The sequence below is a fragment of the Pelophylax lessonae genome, assembly GCF_965119305.1.
Source record: "Pelophylax lessonae genome assembly, chromosome: 3".
Lineage (NCBI taxonomy): Eukaryota > Metazoa > Chordata > Amphibia > Anura > Ranidae > Pelophylax > Pelophylax lessonae.
In genome coordinates, this window is record NC_138770.1 from 455,046,567 (window position 1) to 455,067,565 (window position 20,999).

The 20,999-nt window shown below is 44.9% G+C and overlaps 1 protein-coding gene across 1 annotated transcript in view; it reads left to right on the forward strand.

Annotated features, from left to right (window-relative positions):
• The window catches only part of UST (uronyl 2-sulfotransferase), a 630,787-nt gene that overhangs the window by 397,862 nt on the left and 211,926 nt on the right, over positions 1-20,999 (forward strand). The window contains exon 3 of the mRNA XM_082249225.1: positions 3,562-3,717. Coding sequence (XP_082105351.1) covers positions 3,562-3,717 — 156 coding nt within the window. The remainder of the gene's footprint in view (positions 1-3,561; positions 3,718-20,999) is intronic.

Here is a 20,999-nt window from a genome sequence, read left to right on the forward strand (position 1 = left end):
GCTTTGACAGCTTGGCTGTTGAATGCCAGGTGGTAAAGGATAAAGATTTGTCTGAGTCGGTGATTCCTACATTGTTAAAAGCTAGGTCATCTACTTCTAGGAAGATCTATCATCGTACGTGGAAGACGTACATTGCGTGGTGTGAGTCTCTTGGGGTTCATCCTCGCTCCTTCTCGGTGGCTCGACTCCTAACCTTCCTTCAACAGGGGGTTAAACAGAATTTGGCCTTGAGTACTATCAAGGGCCAGGTATCGGCCTTGGCAGTCTTTTTCCAACGACCTTTGGCCACACACTCCCTGGTGCGTACTTTTCTTCAGGGTGTCCCACATTTGGTTCCTCCAGTGCGGGCTCCATTGCTGCCTTGGGATCTTAATTTGGTGCTTTCAGCATTACAGAAGCCTCCCTTTGAAAATATTCGGGGGATTCCCCTGCTTACACTGTCCCAGAAGATGACCTTTTTGTTGGCTATCACTTCTGCGTGCAGGGTGTCGGAACTGGCGGCGTTATCCTGTTGTTCACCTTATTTGGTGATTCACAAGGATAAGGTGGTGCTTCACCCCTGTCTGTCATTCCTTCCAAAGGTGGTCTCCGACTTTCATTTGTATGAAGATATTGTGTTGCCTTCTCTGTGTCCCGGGCCTAAACATCTGAAGGAAATTGCCTTGCATGCCTTGGATGTCATCTGGACAATTAGGGTGTACCTGGCTGCTACGGAGTCTTTCAGGAAGTCAGACTCTATTTGTGCTCACGGACAGACCTCGAAAAGGGATGTTGGCTTTCTCTGCGACCATTTCCAGGCGGATCAGACAGACGGTTATTCAGGCCTATTCCATCAGGGGTCAGGCTCCTCCTTTCTCGGGCAAGGCGCACTCTACTACTTTCACAAAGTTCTATAAAGTGAATGTGTTGCCATCTGCGGATGCTTCTTTTGGCCCCAAGGTTTTGTAGGGTGCTGTTTAGAGCACCTGATCCTCTTTGAGGGTGTTTTGTTTTTTTTAGGTGGGCTCCAGTTGTTTTTGGTTGAGCCCCTGTCGCCTGTTTGGCTACTTTTTAGCCTTGGGAATTTTTAGCAGTTTTTCCTACCCCTAATGTTTGACACTGCTTTGGGACGTCCCAATGGTCAAGAATGACAGGAGCTGTGTTCATCATTGAAGGAAAGAGAAAATGGGATTTTTGACTTACCATCAAATCCATTTCTCTGATGTTCATTAACAGACACAGCACCCACCCCTGGATTTATAATTTTCCTGACACTGCTTGTAAGAAAACTGAGCAGAGAGATGAAGTATACCCCCTGGGACTGCCCATGGGTGTAGCCAGAATTTTTTTTCTGCCTTGTGTCCTACTCCTGTAGGGGGCAGTATAACCCAATGGTCAAAAATGACAGGAGCTGTGTCCATCAATAAACATAAACATGAATTGTATGGTAAGTTTTTACTTTCTGCTAATAACATAAACATTTCTAATAAAAAACAATTTAAAAAATCAATTTTTTCATCATTTTAGGCCAATATGTATTCTGCCACATATTTTTGCTAAAAAAAATCCCAATAAGTGTATATTTATTGGTTTGCGCAAAAGTTATCGCGTGTACAAACTACGGGAAAAACGTATGTAATTTTTATTTTTTATTTTTTTACTAATAATGACGGCGATCAGCAATTTTTAGCGGGGCTGTGACATTGCGGAGGACAGATCAGACACCTAACTGACACTTTTGGCATTTTTGCGGGGACCAGGGACATTACTACAGTAATCAGTGCTAAAAATATGCAATGTTACTGTACTGTACTAATAACACTGGCACAGGAAAGGTTAACACCAGGGGCGATCAAAGGGTTAAATGTGTGCCTAGGGGATGCTTTCTAACTGTGTGGGGGATTTACTTACTGGGGGAGCACAGAGACCTGTGTTCCTAAATAGTAGGAACACAGGATCTCTGTGTTCATCACTGACAGAACAGCGGGCTGCCGTGTTTACTTCAGCAGACCTTCTGTTTCCATGGGGAGTGAGCGCGGGTGCCCAGTGGACATTGCATCTGCCGGACCCGCTGATTGGCTCCCCCTCTAGCATGCGCCCCCCTAACTGCTACATGAAACGATGTACAGGTACGTTTTTCCCGTAACAGAGTCGACCTGCCACTGTTTAACTACCGCGGCTGGTCGGCAAGTGGTTAAGCTAAGGAAATACCTACATAAGAGGTTTTTTTTTTTTTAAGGTGCAGTCACCTAAAGAGACAAATAACAAAATTTCCCTTTATTGTAGCAAGATTTATGAAAGCTTGGTGATGATTTCTTGATATGAGTTAGTGCACTTAGAGAATACTGATATGCTTTAATGGCAGACAGCACAGCTGGCTGCCTTACTAGTTTAAACCTGATTTTAGTTAGCATCATGGACTTCCTAATAGCCCTGAATCTGAGCCTGCATAAATAAGTGATATTGTTTCTTACTTTTTATACACTTCTTGTTTCACTTAAAGCAGGGCTCGATAAACCCCAGGCACCAGGTCGCCATGGCGACGAGAAATTGCGTCCTGGTGCCTGGGCTTGTCAGTCCATTCACTGCTGGGGTTGCAGGCTGTAGCATTCTGAGAGTGTCTCTCTCCCATGCAGCCCAGAGTATGGGCTGATAGTTCCCCCTCCCCTCCACTAAGATGGTAGAGGAGACAGAGAGCTGGTCAGCTTCTCCTCCTCCCACCCTCTCCTCCTGTGTTGTGATCCCAGGTGCACATGGAGCCACTAAGGCCGGTCGGATTGTGGCTTCAGCAGAGAGCACAGGCAGAAATACAGTAGCTACATATATCCTGGAGGGGGTGAGAAAAAGTCACTGTAATATTGATCAACTGCACCTATAGTCACTAGCATATGATCACAATTGTCACTAGCATTGGGTATTTTGCACTAATACTTTTTAACCAGTTCATCTTTTTAGCATCATAATTTTACTCCACTTGAATTTTGCACCTAGCACTTTATATTGCTCATTTATCATGCAATAATTTGTTTATGCACTGGTATTGCACAGTCACTTCACTATATTATTTCACATATTTTGTTATGTTTATTGTGATTATATTTTAAGGGTTTTATTGTGACCAAATTTATTACACATGGTTGCATTTTATTAGCAATTTATTGAATATATGGTGCTTTTCACATTATTATTTGATACACTTTGGTTTCAGTTATTCAATAGTCAACATTTATCAGCGCCCTTTAACCCTTCACATAGATATGAAGTGGTTTAAGAGATTAACAACACCGCCATGCAACAAAAGATGAAAAGCCAACTATTTCAAAGAAAAGTCAGTTATTGTGGCCAGATACATAGACACATGCCCCTTGAAGATAGATAGATAGATAGATAGATAGATAGATAGATAGATAGATAGATAGATAGATAGATAGATAGATAGATAGATAGATAGATAGATAGATAGATTTTTTTAATCTTCAAAAAATAATGTTCAAAGCACTACATTTTGTTTTGCACAAAAAAAATGATCTATAGGATAAGTCTTTCTGTGTTTGGGTGCTGACATTTAATTTTCTTGTTTAGGTACTCCCATTTCCCAGTCAAGTAGTGTATAACAGAGTCGGAAAATGTGGTAGCAGAACCGTCGTCTTATTGCTGCGCATCCTGTCTGAGAGACACGGGTTTAATTTGGTTACATCTGACATTCACAATAAAACCAGACTGACAAAAAATGAACAGGTAAGCAGAAATCTTGTGTTTTATAGTCAGAGGAGTTTGTTATTCAGCATTGTTCCCTTACAGACTATAACTCTTTCTGGAGTTCCACAACAAAGACCCTAAATTTAAAAGCAGTAATGCATAAAAGTATTTCGTTAACACTTTACAACTTCTGACACACTATTAAATCAACGGTTTTGTGGTCTCCCTTTATATATTTTTTTTTGCAGAAGCTGCTGCAGATGACCTTCAGCTGATTTTATGTAGCAAAAATGTTTTTAAAAGTAAATACTTTTTTCTAGTTTAAGATAGAGTAGAGGGGAATTAAAATGATTATTGTTTTTTTTTTACCAAAACAGGTTTTCTTATTGGAATTTTTTTCTCATCTTCTGTTGTAAAGACAGCTGTACAGTTTTGGATATTTCATCCCTGTCTTTCCTATTGACAATAGTCAAAATTAAAGTTTAAATATTTCCAGCAGAGACCCAAGCAAGTAAGGTTTTAACTTTAGATATACTTTAGGACAGGCACTTTTACATATATTGCTTATTGATTACTTGAGTTTTTCCATCACGCCAATTTGCGTGAAATCTATGCAGCTTACCCCTAGACAGCAACTAGCCCCTGGTTTCTTTTGAATATATACATCCTTGAAAACAAAGTTGATTTGTTTTTTTTTTATGAATATGTCATTGAAAATTTTTTTATATGTTAAAAACAGAAGTGTTGGCAGTATGCTCCCTGGCCAGCATTGTTTATTGGAGCACTTGCAAGAGGTGTTTGGGGCCAGGATCATTGCACTTTAGGTGAAAGCAGAGGCCTGGCTCTCCAGCATGTCAGAACAGGGCAGATTCTTACCGTTTTAATTACTAAAAAGATATGTCACAAGTGAAAAGTAAATACATTTACTAATTAAAAAAAAATAACCAATAATAATGAGTTACTAGTAGCGCTGTGATTCCACCCTATAAAATCCACACAAATGTATCAACAACTGTATATGTATCCATACATAAACATGCATATAATTAATAAACATAATTTTCAAAACAGCATTGTGAATTAGTGAGTCCATTACTATAGTGAACAATAAAAGTCCAAATGTAAATAATAGCATGAATATCTTCTTTCACCACACCAAAAGTGTTCACACCGTGCAGATTCCTTCTCCCAGTTCCGGTAAAAAAACTCACCAAACAATATTGCCTGTCATTTTTCAGATAGGCAATATGCACTTGTATGCACTTGTATCAGAAATCCCGCATACCTCTTCTCAATGACCTCTGTTTCACCTCTATTCAGCTCCACTACTCCAAAGCAGGTGTTAATGGTCAGGGATCACATGAAAAGAAAAATGCTCCACAGTGCAGTAAAATTCAAATAAAACCTTTATTCCACTACAACATATCTTGCTACAAGTTTTCTTGTCACAGGCACATCTACAAACCCAATTCCAAAAAAGTTGGGACACTGTACAAATTGTGAGTAAAAAAGGAATGGACTAATTTACAAATCTCATAAACTTATATTTTATTCACAATATAATATAGATAACATATCAAATGTTGAAAGTGAGACATTTTGAAATGTCATGCCAAATATTGGCTCATTTTGGATTTCATGACAGCTACACATTCCAAAATAGTTGGGACAGTTAGCAATAAGAGGGCGAAAAAGTTAAATGCACATATAAGGAACAGCTGGAGGACCAATTTGCAACTTATTAGGTCAATTGGCAACATGATTGGGTATAAAAAGAGCCTCTCAGTGTGGCAGTGTCTCTCAGAAGTCAAGATGGGCAGAGGATCACCAATTCCCCCGATACTGCGGCGAAAAATAGCGGAGCAATATTAGAAAGGAGTTTCTCAGAGAAAAATTGCAAAGAGTTTGAAGTTACCATCATCTACAGTGCATAATATCATCCAAAGATTCAGAGAACCTGGAACAATCTCTGCGTGTAATACTGGATGCCCGTGATCTTCGGGCCCTTAGACCGCACTGCATCACATACCTGAATGCTACTGTAATGGAAATCACAGCATGGGCTCAGGAATACTTCCAGAAAACATTATCGGTGAACACAATCCACCGTTCCATTCGCTGTTGCCGACTAAAACTCTATAGGCCAAAAAAGAAGCCATATCTAAACATGATCCAGAAGCGCCGGCGTTTTCACTGGACCAAGGCTCATTTAAAATGGACTGTGGCAAAGTGGAAAACTGTTCTGTGGTCAGAAGAATCAAAATTTTAAGTTCTTTTTGGAAAACTAGGACGCCATGTCATCCGGACTAAAGAGGACAAGGACAAACCAAGTTGTTATTAGCGCTCAGTTCAGAAGCCTGCGTCTCTAATGGTATAGGGTTGCATGATGGCGTGTGGCTTGGGCAGCTTACACATCTGGAAAGGCACCATCGATGCTGAAAGGTATATCCAAGTTCTAGAACAACATATGCTCCCATCCAGACGTCATCTCTTTCAAGGAAGACTTTGCATTTTCCAACATGACAATGCCAGACCACATACTGCATCAATTACAACATCATGGCTGTGTAGAAGAAGGATCCTGGTACTGAAATGGCCAGCCTGCAGTCCAGATCTTTCACCCATAGAAAATATTTGGCACATCATAAAGCGGAAGATGCGATAAAGAAGACCTAAGACAGTTGAGCAACTAGAATCCTGTATTAGACAAGAATGGGACAACATTCCTATTCCTAAACTTCAGCAACTTGTCTCCTCAGTCCCCAGACGTTTGAAGACTATTCTAAAAAGAAGAGGGAAGGCCACACAGTGGTAAACATGGCCTTGTCGCAACTTTTTTGAGATGTGTTGATGCCATGAAATTTAAAATCATCTTATTTTTCCCTTTAAAATTATACATTTTCTCAGTTTAAACATTTGATATGACATCTATGTTGTATTCTGAATAAAATATTGAAATTTGAAACTCCCACATCATTGCTTTTTGTTTTTATTCACAATTTGTACAGTGTCCCAACTTTTTTGGAATCGGGTTTGTAAAAATGCCAAATAGCTCGATATCCAGTAAGCAGAGGTAACACTGCATGTTACCAGATACTGGAATCTCACCAAAGCACTCGGCCTCCGGTATAGACCCGACTTCAGTCCTGTCACCACTGCCTATCCCTCTTACTGCTTACACCGAGTTACAACCCATCATGTTTCATAATATCCATCTTTATCAAGGTACTCAGTGGTTCTCGGGCTTACCTGGGTAGGTGATGGGTAGCCTTGAGAACTGATCCGGAAGTGGTGGCGGCTGGTAACAGAGATGAGCAGAGGAAAGATGGCCTCCACTCATCTCTATGGTCTAGGAGAATCCTTGTGAATGCAATAAAAGTGATCAAAATCGTTTTTAAAGGGACAGTGTCAAAATAAAATAAAAAATGTAATAATATAAATAACGTCAGAGCAAGAGCAGTAATTCCATCACTGTTGCCTATGGAGCTTTTTAAGTACCGTCGTTTGCCACCATCCCAAGAGTATTGGCAATTTTAAAGCATGGCATACTGGGTATCTATTTACTCGGCATAACATCATCTTTCATATTTTGGTTATATATTGTGTTTGAAATACCGCATGACAAACAATAGCAATGATTGCCATTTTATTCTCTAGGGTCTCTGCTAAAATATATAAATATATATATATATATATATATATATATATATATATATATATATATATATATATATATAATATTTAGGGGGTTCTAAGTAATTTTCTAGCAGAAAAACACTGGTTTTTACATATATGAGAAGTGTCAGAATTGGCCTGAAGGCAAGTGGTTAAATAATGCATCACAATTTAACTAAACCTATTACATTTTAGTCAACTAAAATGTACTGGAGATTTTAGTTGGCTAAAATACGACTAACACTAAAACAATTCAGATGAATAAAATATGGCTAAAACAAAATGGCATTTTAGTCAAAAGTGTATGACTAAAACAAAATAAAATTGGATGTCAAAATTAATGGAGGAGATGTAGAAAATTTTGATGTTGAAGAGTCAATGTCAGAGTCTAGTGGACAGTTATGTAAAATGCCTGTAAGAAGTCATATCTGCTTAAGAGAGCAATACCAGCTTCTAAAGCCAAGGGTGTCCTTAGTAGAATAAATGATTAAAAAGGCAAATTATACTGTATTTCTTCGAGTATATTACCTTTATCTGTAGGCATTGTTTAAATGAAGGTCTGATGCTTGCTTGTTCAAATATGTTGAAAAGGCAACAGTTTTAATGGGGCATACTTATTCACATGACTGTTTATAAAGTGTCAGTTAAACAGTTATTAAGTACAATCCTGACAAAAAGTGAAAAAATGGTTTTTATTATTACTACTACTGCAGTATCTGTATTAAATACTAGTATTCTCGAAACAAAAATGCAAACACAAATTATACATAGGGTTATATGACTGACGCCAATAGCTTTCATCCCGCTTAGATATTTTGTTTTTGGTTGTTATAGCCCTTTGATTCTATTCATGTTTGTCTGCATATTAGGCAAGACACCTTTCTTAACCACTTTAATACAGGGCACTTTCACCCCCTTCCTGCCCAGACCAATTTTCAGCTTTCAGCGCTGTCACACTTTGATTGACAATTACTCAGTCATGCAATGCTGTTCCCAATCAAATTTTTTTTTTTTTCACACAAATAGAGCTTTCTTTTGGTGGTATTTAATCACCACTGAGTTTTTGATTTTTTGCGATATAAGTGGAAAAAGAGCGAAAATTTTGAAAAAAAAACACTTATTTTGTAAATAAGTATTTCTTTTTCATAAATTTGGGCCAAAATGTACCCAAATACTGCTACATATCTTTGGTAAAAATATCCCAAATTAGTGGCTATTATTTAGTCTATGTGAAAGTTAGTCTATGGTGCCAATCATTGAAAATTGATCACACCTAATTACACCTGATGTACCGGCAGCCTTTCTTATTTCCTGAGGCCCTGAAATGTCAGGACAATACAAACACCCACCAAATGACCCCTTTTTGGAAAGCAGACATCCCAGGGTATTTAATAAGAGGCATGGTGAGTTTTTTGAAGTTGTAATTTTTTTCCCACAATTCCTGGGAAAGTGAAGAAATATATTTTTTTTTTTTTACACAAAATTGTCATAATAACAAGTTATTTCCCACACACAGCATATGCATACTTGCAATTACACCCCAAAATGCATTCTGTTACTCCTGAGTATGGCGTTACCACATGTATGAGACTTTTACATACCCTGGCCACACACAGAGGCCCAACATGCAAGGAGCACCGTCAGCTGTTCTAGAAGCATAAATTACACATATAATTTCCTAACGATCTATCACACATTCTGGTGGCCCCAAACTGGCCTTGCCGGTCTTGGTGCAAAGATCTGGTAAGGTTGGTCACCGATGCTTCTTGGAGACTTCCTCTCAGGGAAGATCTGCTGTCTCAAGGGACGATCTTCCATCCTGCTTTGCAGTCTCTGGCTTTAAGGGCGTGGCTGTTGAAAGCCATGTATTGAAGGATAGGGGTCTTTCTGACTCAATGATTCCTACACTGTTGAAGGCTAGAAAATCTACCTCCAGGAAGATCTATCATCGTACTCGCCTTTTTTCAGTGGCTAGGATTTTGACCTTTCTCCAAAGAGGGGTTTCACAGCGGTTGGCCTTGGGTACTATTAAAGGCCAAGTGTCAGCTTTGACTGTGTTTTTCCAACGCCCTTTAGCTACGCATGCTTTGATTCACACTTTTCAAGGGGTTTGCCATATGGCACCTCTGATACGATCCCTGTTACCTCCATGGGATCTTAACTTGGTACTGTCTGTTCTTCAAAAACCTCCCTTTGAGAACTTAGGGAGATTCCTCTGCTTACACTGTCACAGAAGGTAGCCTTTTTTGGTGGCTATTACCTCTGCCGCAGAGTGTCTGAATTGGCGGCACGGTCCTGCCATTCTCTTTCTCTGGTGGTCCACAGAGATTAAGGGGTACTTCGACCTAATCAGTCGTTTTCGTCCTAAGGTGGTTTCTGATTTCCATTGAATGAGGACATTGTGCTACCTTCACTCTGTCCTAGGCCCAAGCATCCCAAGGAAATTGCCTTGCATTCTCTGGCTGTGGTTCGGGCAATTAGGCTTTGCCTGGCGGTTACTGAGTCTTTCAGGAAATCAGACTCTCTTTTTGTCCTTACGGAAGGACCTCGGAAGGGATTGGCTGAGTCTTCTGGGACCATATCCAGATAGATCAAGGAGACGGTGGTACAGGCTTATTCACTGAAGGGTCAGGTTCCACCTTTCCCTGTGAAAGCACATTCTACTAGGGCCCTGAGTGCTTCTTGGGCTTTTCGCCATCAGACGTCAGTAATGCAAGTTTGCAAGGCGGCAACCTGGTCGTCTGTGCACATGTTTCCAAAATTCTACAAAGTAGATGTGTTGGCATCCACGGATGCTTATTTTGGCTGCAAGGTTTTGCAGGCGGCTGTTTAACCAGTTCTGGACCAGAAGGATTTGCCCCCTTAATGACCAGGCCATTTTTTGCGATTCGGCACTGCATTACTTTAATGGAAAATTGCACGTGCAATGCTGTACCCAAATAATATTAATGTCCTTTTTTTTCCCACAAATTGAGCTTTCTTTTGGTGGCATTTGATCACCTCTGCAATTTTTATCTTTTGCGCTATAAACAAAAAAAGAGCAACAATTCTAAAAAAAAAAAACAACAACATTTTTCAAATTCTGCTATATAACATTCCAAAAAATACAATTTTAAATCAATTTTTTTCATCATTTTAGGCCAATTTGTTTTTTGCCACGTATTTTTGATAAAAAAAAATCGCAATAAGCGTATTCTGATTGGTTTGCGCAAAAGTTATCACGTCTACAAACTAGAGGAAAGATTTATGTCATTTTTATAGTTTTTTTTTTTACTAGTAATGGCGGCGATCTGCGATTTTTAGCGGGACTGCGACATTGCGGCGGACAGATCGGACACCTAACTGACATTTTTTACACTTTTGGGGGGACCAGTGACATTACTACAGTAATCAGTGCTAAAAATATACACTGTTACTGTAATAATGACATTGGCAAGGAAGGGGTTAACACAGTGGGTGATCAAGGGGTTAAATGTAAGTCTAGGGGAGTGTTTCTAACTGTGGTGGGGGATGGGCTTTTGAAATGATCATAGAGACCTGTGATCCTATATAGAAGGTTTACAGGCACTCTGTGATCATTCCAGAGAGAAAACGGTAAGCTGTGTTTACAACAGCGGCCCGTGCTTCTCTCTCAGCGGGGAGCTATTGCGGGTGGCTGGTGGCATTCGGAGTCGCCAGCACCGTACATCAGAGTCCCCGCTGCTGAGTGGGGGCTGGAGCATGCCTCTATTTCTGAATGGGATGGTTTTTTTTCATTTTTTCATCTAAACACTGCTTGCAACAAAACAGAATCCTTTAGCAGAGTGAGTGGGTGTATGCCTTCAGGGACTGCCCCATAGGCGTGGTAAAGATTTTTCCTGCCTAGTGTCCTACTCCTGTAGGGGGCAACATAACCCAATGGTTAAGAAGAATATGGAGCTGCGATGAACTTCAGAGAAAAGGATTTTACGGTAAGTCACAAATCTAGTTTTCTCTAGCAGTCCTCTGATGCATAGCAGTAGGGTAATACCACCCACTACAGGAGTAGGACACTAGGCAGAAAGAATTTCTGGCTACGCCTGTGGGCAGCCCCTGGGGGTATACCCTCTCTTTTCCTGCATAGGATGTCAGTTTTAATCTGCCTAGGCAGGAGTAAGGATCTAGTTCTTTGCTGGGATCTTTGGTCCTAACATAAAAAGTACTTTTTTATGTAGAATTTTTTTAGCTAGTTTTTTCTCCGGATTTTTTCCTGTGAGATCTTCAAGCAATTATGCCGGACTGGGAGACGAGCTGGATCTCTATATCCAGTGATCACCCCAGTTTTGCCAGCGAGCGCGTGCAGACCTTAGCTCCACGCTCGTTCGGCCGCGAAATAGTCCCACTGGACAGGGACTGGCCCTGCGAGTTAAACGTCTCGCCAGGACGCACATGACAGGGTCTAGGCTTATGCTGCAGTGTTCCTATTTGGCCAACAGCCCCCCCCCCCCCCACTTCGGTGGTGTGGTGTCCTGTCAGGACATGGACCCTGCCTGTGTTTCCTGCTATGGTGAGTAAATGTCCCCCCCCCCCTTCCCTGGTGGATTTTGCGGTGGACGCGGGCCCCCCTCCCTGGGATGGTCGGACCCTCACACTTCTGGTTTTCCCTCTATCCTGTTGTGACCCCCCTCCTTCCCCCTCCACGTGGGGGACTGCTTGGGTTACTTAGGGCTGGGACCTCTTTTACAGGCCGCATGTGGGGGCGGGGTGTGCGCCGTCCACAACGCTCGACCGATTGTGTGTGGGGGGGGGGCTTGGGGAGGTTTTCTGCAGCTAGATGGTGTAGATGGGCTGTTGGGGGTCCCCCTGTGGGTCCCGAGTACCGCGCTCCTGCGCGGGGCCCCCGTTTTGTTGTAGCTTCTGTCAGCTTCTATGGCGGCGGCCATCTTGGTAGACCCGTTTTCACCCATTTTGCGGTGGATTTTTTGCTGTGAAGGCCGGTGGGTGGGCCTGGAGGCGTTTTTGGTGGGAGGGACTCCTCTCTTCACCCCGGCAGTTTCCTGGCTCACTTCCTTTTACTGAGTCGCCGCTGACATGTGCAGATCTTCTTGATACAGAGTGCTGCTATCTAGGGACAGTGAGTTGCTGGGGGCATATTCCTCTCTCTCTACGGGGGTTCTTTAGCGTGTGCCTATCACGTACCTGGTGGAGACCAAGCTGTAGAGGGGGCTTCTCTTGCACCTCCTGTCCAACACCCCTGATAGAGATGACAGGCGGTGTAGGACACAGAGTGGCACGAGGGCCGGTATAGCAGGTGATGTCTTGGCAGAAGACTGATGGCTGTGGATCACCGGATGAACACCTGGAACTGGAACTCGGTGATGCTGGATGAGAAGGCAGGAGCGAAGTCGGAACACAAGCCAAGGAGTTGTCAACAGCCGGACAGCACGGGTACAGGAACGTGAGGCAAAAGCGGAGTCAGGATACAGGCCGAAGTCGGTACACAGTCTGGCAGCAAGGTGCAAAGGCATAAGGCAAGGCAAGGTCAAACACAGGCTGAGGTCACAGGTAGGCAGGCAGGAATCCAAGGAGAGTCAAAGGCAAGCCGGGTCAGTATAACGGGAAATCCACAAGCAGGTCAGGGCACAGGTAGACAGGAACACAAGCTGAAAGACCACTCAGCAATGTGCTCCTGTCACCGCTTGGTATAAATAGGCCGTTTGGCGCCAATTGCGTGCGCACGTTGCGTACGCACGTTCGCGCGTTCGCGCATTGGCGCATGCGCATTCGCACATTCCTTCCCGTGTGCCTGGGCATGCGCACTGAGCATCTCTTACATTGCCCCCCCCAAATGGGCGGCCTCCGGATGCCCATCTGCAACATCTTCTCAGGATGAAACTGAAAAAAGGTTTGTATTAGATCCGTAGCATGGAGGTTGGCTTCTGGTTCCCATGAATTTTCTTCCGGGCCATAGCCCTTCCATTTAATCAGGTACTGGACAGTACCTCCTCTTTTCCTACAGTCCAATATTGCTTCAACCTCGTATTCTTCGTTGCCATCAATAATTTCAGGCGGGGGTGGATCCGACTCACGGTCAGGAAATGGATTGGGTCTGGTAGGCTTCAGTAAGGACACATGGAAGACAGGGTGAATCTTGTATGTTTCCGGGAGTGAAAGTTCGTAGGCAGCAGGATTGATCTGTCTCTTAATAGAGAATGGACCGATATATCTAGGTCCCAATTTTTTAGATGGACATGACAGTTTCAAATTAATGGTGGATAATCAAACCTTGTCTCCCGGTCTGAGGTTCAGATCTCCCCTTCTCTTCCTATCAAAAATTTTTTTGTTGTCTTGCTGTGCTTTGACAATGGCGTCTTGCAATAGCTTGTTGTTGGTTTGCAAAAATGTGGCTCTTTCCTGGACTGCAGGAACCAAGGAATCAGGCATCACATCAGGTATAAAAGCTGGGAAGTACCCATAGTTTGCAAAAAACGGGGCTTGACCCGTGGCCGAATGCACTGCTGTCATTATATGCAAACTCTGCCAGGGGTAAAAGTGATGCCCAGTCATCCTGTGAGAATGAAGAAAAACACCGGAGATACTGCTCCAGGGTCTGGTTTGTACGCTCCGTTTGCCCGTTCGTTTGTGGATGATAGGCAGAGGAAAAGTATGTGTCGATTTTCAAAGTTCTGCAGAGGTCTCTCCAGAATCTGGAAGTAAATTGCACCCCCCGGTCTGAGGTGATGTTGCTAGGTACCCCGTGGAGCCGAACCACTTCCTTGATAAAAGTTTGGGCGGTTTCCATTGCTGAGGGAGTTCCTGACATAGGGATAAAGTGGGCCATCTTTGTTAATCTGTCGACCACCACAAAGATGGTCGTGAATCCTTCAGAAGGAGGAAGCTCAACTATAAAATCCATATTTATCATCTCCCAAGGCCTCTTGGGAATGGGCAAGGGCCTTAGTAGACCCCAGGCTTTGGCCTTGTCATTCTTGTTCCGAATGCAGATTCCACAAGTGCTAACATAATTATGGCAGTCAGACCTCAGACCAGGCCACCAAAAGGACCGTTGTACCAGGTCAACCGTCTTAGATATTCCAAAGTGCCCTGCCAAGGGGTGATCATGGCACAGGCCGAGGACCTTGGCACGTAGACTTGGGGGTACGAACACTTTTTGGTTGTAAAAAAAAAGTCCCTCTTGTTCCTGTAGGCACATACCTGATGGTAGAACATCCCTTGTGGACACCTGCTTCAGCTGTGTTAACAGATCTGTTTGCAACAGTAGAAAACTTTGGGCCGGCAGGATTGTGTCTACTTGACTACACTCTTCGTCCTCTGGGTACATGCGGAATAGCGCATCAGGTTTGCCATTCTTGGAGCCCGGCCTGTAGGTGATATGGAAGATAAAACGAGAAAAGAACAGTGCCCACCTGGCTTGACGTGGTTTCAGTCTTTTAGCTGTTCAGAGGTACTCCAGATTTTTGTGATCGGTAAAGATCAGGATAGGGTGGGATGCTCCTTCTAACAGGTAGCGCCATTCTTCCAAGGCTACCTTTATGGCCAGTAGTTCCCGGTCTCCAACATCGTAGTTCCTTTCTGCTGGGCTGAGCTTCCTGGAAAAGAAGGCAACAGGGTGAAGAAGAGATTTCGTACCTGAACGCTGTGACAGGATCGCACCAACGGCATTTTCTGAAGCATCCACCTCAAGAACATAGGGTAATGCAGGATTTGGGTGTTGTAAGATAGGTGCAGTAGTAAATAGGACCTTTAACTGATCAAACGCAGCTTGTGCTGCCGGTGTCCATTGGAAACGGGTACCTTGCCTTGTTAGCTGGGTGACCGGAAGGATAATAGCGGAGAAGTTCTTGATAAACTTGCGGTAGAAATTAGCGAATCCAATGAACCTCTGTGTGCTCTTCCTGTCTGTGGGAGTGGGCCATTCGAGGATCGATTTGACCTTTTGGGGGTCCATGGAGATCCCAGAAGTGGAAATGACGAGTCCCAAGAATTGGATTGATTCCTTTACGAACTCGCATTTCTCGGCCTTCGAGTATAATCCATGGTCTTTTAGGCGGCCGAGAACCTTCTTGACATGTTCACGGTGTACTTGAATGGAATCTGAAAAGATAAGAATGTCATCAAGGTAGACAATCATAAATAGATCAAGAAAGTCTCTGAAAATGTTGTTTACAAAATGCTGAAAAGTGGCTGGAGCATTGCACAATCCAAAGGGCATGACAAGATACTCGAAGTGTCCGAATCTTGTGCGAAAGGCGGTCTTCCACTCGTCGCCCTCGCGGATCCGTACTAGATTGTATGCTCCTCGTAGGTCAAGTTTTGTGAATACCGTGGCTGCCCTGAAACGTTGGAATAGTTCAGGAACCAAGGGCAGAGGATATCTGTTTTTGACAGTAACCTTGTTCAACTCCCGATAATCAACACAGGGGCGTAGAGAATGATCCTTCTTTTCAACAAAGAAAATACCAGCCCCCACGGGGGACGTAGAGGGCCGGATGAAGCCTTTTTTCAGGTTTTCATCAATGTAAAGGCGTAATGCCTCGAGCTCCAGTTCAGAGAGGGGGAAGATACGCCCAAACGGTATCTCAGCACCTGGTAAAAGTTCAATTGGGCAGTCATACGGCCGGTGAGGTGGTAGGATGTCTGCTTTCTGTTTATCAAAGACTTCCAAGAACTCATGGTAAGCTGCGGGCACAAGTTGGGATGCAGAGGGATCAGGTTGCAGGCCCAAAAGTGATGCAGGTTTCCCAGGACTGGGGTTTTGTTGACAGTAGGTGGATGGAAATGCCACTTCTCCTGACTTCCAGTTTATCTGAGGATTGTGTGCTTGTAGCCATGGAATACCGAGAATGATAGGGAACAGAGGAGATGGGATAATGTCCAAACATAAGTATTCTCGGTGGCCTTTATTAGAGATAGCCAGTAATGGGCAGGTTTCTTGGGTTATAGGCCCAGACTTGAGATGGGATCCGTCAGCTAGATGGATAGATAGCTGGCGGGTCTTTGCTTGCAGAGGGATTTGATGACGCTGAGCAAAGTCACTGTCCATGAAGCAGCTGCAAGCACCGGAGTCAATAATGACTGGGACTTGGATGGTCTTTCCGAGAATCTGTAGCGAGAGAGGTAGGGTAATGTGAGTGGACAGATCCCTCCTATAAGTGTTTGCAAGGTAAGAAGGGAAAGCAAACTGAGACTTACTAGGCCGCACCGGGCAGGTCTGAAGGTAATGTCCGGCCTCCCCACAATAGAGGCATAAGTTGTTCCGGCGTCTTCGCAATCTCTCCTCAGTGGTTAGTGGAGAGCGTAAAAGTCCGAGTTGCATGGGCTCCACACTGGAGGTTGTGGGGAAAGAGACAGGTGGACGAAAAGCCGGAGGTGACGGCACTTGAGGCAACATCCAGGTAGGTCTGGAACTTCCAGCTCTTTCCACTCTCCGTTCCCTGAGCCTGCGGTCAAGCTGGATAGTAAGACTAATAAGGTCATCAAGAGAATCAGGCGTACCCACTCTGGCAAGTTCATCCTTAAGGCCCTCTGATAGGCCGAGACGGAATTGATGCCGTAAGGCTGCATCATTCCAGCCTGTATCGGAAGCCCATCTGCGGAATTCGGCGACATAGTCCTCAGCAGGGCGGCGGCCTTGTTGTAACGTATGTAGGGTTGCTTCGGCTGTAACAGATCGCTGGGGGTCGTCATAAAGCTGCGCCATTGCTTCGAAGAATGATGAGATGGTGTTCAGGGCTATACTATTTTGTTCCAGCAGACGGTGGGCCCAGGATTGCGGCTCTCCGAGAAGTAGAGAGATCACGAACTCCACCTTGGTGGATTCAAGTGAGAAAGTCCGTGGCTGCAGGGCAAAGTATAGCTCACAAGAATTCCTGAAAGCCCGGAATTTGTGTCGGTCACCCGAAAATCGTTCTGGAGCAGGTACCCGAGGTTCTGGTGGTGGCAAAACCACAGGTGTAGATAGAGCCCGTTCGGGCACGGAGGACCCAGGTGCCGGGGTTGCCGGGATAGAAGCCATAGATTGGATGCGACCCTCTAATTGGAAGTAGCCCTCTTGCAAGGATTTGACTGCTTGGGTAAGCGAAGCAAGTTGCTGGCATAATGTCTCTAGAGGTGAAGCCCCTCTCTCGGTCTCCGACATCTGGCTGAGTGGTACTATCACGTACCTGGTGGAGACCAAGCTGTAGAGGGGGCTTCTCTTGCACCTCCTGTCCAACACCCCTGATAGAGATGACAGGCGGTGTAGGACACAGAGTGGCACGAGGGCCGGTATAGCAGGTGATGTCTTGGCAGAAGACTGATGGCTGTGGATCACCGGATGAACACCTGGAACTGGAACTCGGTGATGCTGGATGAGAAGGCAGGAGCGAAGTCGGAACACAAGCCAAGGAGTTGTCAACAGCCGGACAGCACGGGTACAGGAACGTGAGGCAAAAGCGGAGTCAGGATACAGGCCGAAGTCGGTACACAGTCTGGCAGCAAGGTACAAAGGCATAAAGCAAGGCAGGGTCAAACACAGGCTGAGGTCACAGGTAGGCAGGCAGGAATCCAAGGAGAGTCAAAGGCAAGCCGGGTCAGTATAACGGGAAATCCACAAGCAGGTCAGGGCACAGGTAGACAGGAACACAAGCTGAAAGACCACTCAGCAATGTGCTCTTGTCACCGCTTGGTATAAATAGGCCGTTTGGCGCCAATTGCGTGCGCACGTTGCGTACGCACGTTCGCGCATTCGCGCGTTCGCGCATTGGCGCATGCGCATTCGCGCATTCCTTCCCGTGTGCCTGGGCATGCGCACTGAGCGTCTCTTACAGTGCCTGACCTCTGGGGGGCTCTGTAGCAGTGTGGGGACGTTTTTTTTGGCAAAAACACACAAAAAAAGACCCCCTCTTACCCCTGCCACCTCTGATGTCTCGGATTCTGAGTTGGACTCAACCACCGCAGACGTGGGTACCCCGCGCCATGCCTCCTCTAATAGTGAGGACGAAATCTCTTCCTCTGCTGCTGCGCAGGATAAGGCGCTGGTGGACACACTGGTTGTTTCTGTGCACGAAACCCTGAAATTGGAGGATGCAGCTGTCATCGCTTCTGGGGGGCAGGTTGCCTTCGGCACCCATAAGCCTTCAAGGGTGGAAATGTTTTTTCCTTTCCACACTATTTTTGCTGGCCTACTCGCCAAAGAATGGGATGGGCTGAAACATTCCTCTGGGGTATCTAGGCGGTTGACTGGGGTGGGGGGGATGCCTTTTGCCGGTTCTCTGACCTGTGGCTGGCCCGGATACCAGACAAATGGATCCAGGAGGTGGTGCAGTCCAGATAAAAGATCGAGTTTCGATCCGTTCCTCTGGTCAGGTTTTTCCCTTCCAATGTCCACCTATCCCCGGATCGCTTGAGAGCGCTCTATGGGGCAGTGCAGGACTTACTATAGCAAGGAGTGATAGTGTCTGTTCCAATCTGTTCACGGTTCCCAAGAAGGACGGCAAGGTGCGTCCGATCTTGGACCTGAAGACACTGAATGTGTTAGTGCGCGCTCAAAAGTTCAAGATGGAAACAATTCGCATGGTGGTCGCCTCAGTACATCAGAGGGATTTCCTGGCTTCAGTAGACATCAAGGATGCCTACCTTCACATTCCAATCTGTGCTGCTCACCAACGTTTTCTCCGTTTTGTAGTGGGGGAGGATCACTATCAGTTTGTGGTGTTACCCTTTGGTCTCGCCTCCGCTCCTTGGGTCTTCACATAGGTGTTGGCCCTGGTCCTGGCGCTGTTACTGCAGCGGGACCGATATCAGTCCTGGGTAACCTGGACGATCTGATTCTCCGTGCGGAGTCCCCCAAGTTACTGACGGAAAACTTGGGGGTCACCATGAGTACTCTGGATGAGTTTGGGTGGATTGTGAATCTTCAGAAGTTGTCTCTGACCCCTTCCATGAGACTGGTTTATCTGGGCCTGACTTTGGACTTGTCCTCAGCCAGGGTGTTTCTTCCTTCGGAAAAACCCCAGAAGCTCCAGTCAGCGGTTCATCTGTTGATGTGCAACGACTGGCCGTCCCTTCGGACCTGTATGAGAGTACTGGGACTGATGGTGTCCTCCTTCGAGGCGGTCCCATTCACTCAGTTCCACACGTGAGTTCTTCAAAGGGAAATTCTTCTCAAGTGGGACAAACACCCAAATTCTCTGGACCTTCGGATTCAACTAAGCCACAGGACCAGTACGCCCTGGTCTGGGGGCTTCGGTCCCTGATGCTTCAGTCAGGAAAATCCTTTCTCCCTATATACTGGACAATTGTCACCACGGATGTGAGTCTGTCTGGGTAAGGGGGGGGGGGGTACTCAATCAGGACTCAGCTCAGGGAGTCTGGTCCCTGGAAGAATCACGATTGTGGATCAATGTCCTGGAGCTAAGAGCGATCTGGCTTTGCCTGGCGCACTGGACCGAACGTCTAGAGGGTTGTCTAGTGCGCATTTAATCAGACGATGCCATGGCCGTTGGCTTATGTCAATCACCAAGGGGGCACCAAGAGTGTCCTTGCAGCCCAGGAAGTGGCAGGCATTCTACATTGGACGGAGCGCCGTGTTCCAGCTCTCTCCGCTGTCCACATTCCGGGAGTGGAAAATTGGCAGGCGGATTACCTCCTAAGGCCGCCAGGCCTGAGATGCAAGGTAGTGGTCCCTGCATCCAGAGGTGTTTCAGCAGTTGTGACTCCAGTCCCAGTAGACGACCCCTTGTGTGGAAACGCGTCGGAAGGAGCTGGTCGCGCTGTCATTTGGTCACAATACCATTCTGCAGACGGCCGTGACGTTCTTAAGCTTGTTGCATCTTTTTAACTTGGATTGCTGTAAGTGTATTTGCCTTTATTAAATTTGGTTTTAAAGGATAATGCACTATTAGTCCTTTTCTTTCTTTTGGGAATGCATCCTTGGGCCATTTCATTTTGAGCCGCACCAAGTTTTTTTCTGGATGCTGTGGGTGGATGTGATCTGGAGGATCCTCAAGGAGAGTGCTCCACCTCTTCAGTCCTGCTAACACGGGATCATCTACCTACTTTGCTTGAAGTTTTTACCTCCATCATCTCTGGTAAGAGTCCATCTTTATCACTGTGCGTTATTTTATTATCACATTGTCAAGTTTATTTGGAGGCTCTGTTTTGTCTAACACATGGTAAGAGGCCATTCACTACGTTGGAATTTGAACACAGTCACCATCTAAATGTGGACTCGCCACTGAACATATTATTTGAACATGTTTGATTAGGGACTTTGATAAACTGTATTTTGTTTACACATGATTCTGAAGTCCTCCAATTTTGTGCACTATTTTTGCACCTACAAGATTTGATTGTTTTACACATTAATATTGTTGGTTTACTATTGAAGCGCATTACTATCCACTTTCACTTCAGGTACTCAGATACTCTGATGGGCTGGTAACAGGTACTCGGTTACTCTGATGGGCTGGTGACAGGTACTCGGGTACTTTGATGACAGGTACTCGGTTACTCCGATGACAGATACTCGGGTACCCTAATGGGCTGATGACAGGTACTCGAGTACTCTGATTACAGGTACTCGTGTACCCTGATGGGCTTATGACAGGTACTCAGGTACACTAAAGACAGGTACTCAGGTACCCTAAAGGGATGATGATAGGTACTACGGTACTTTGATGAGCTGG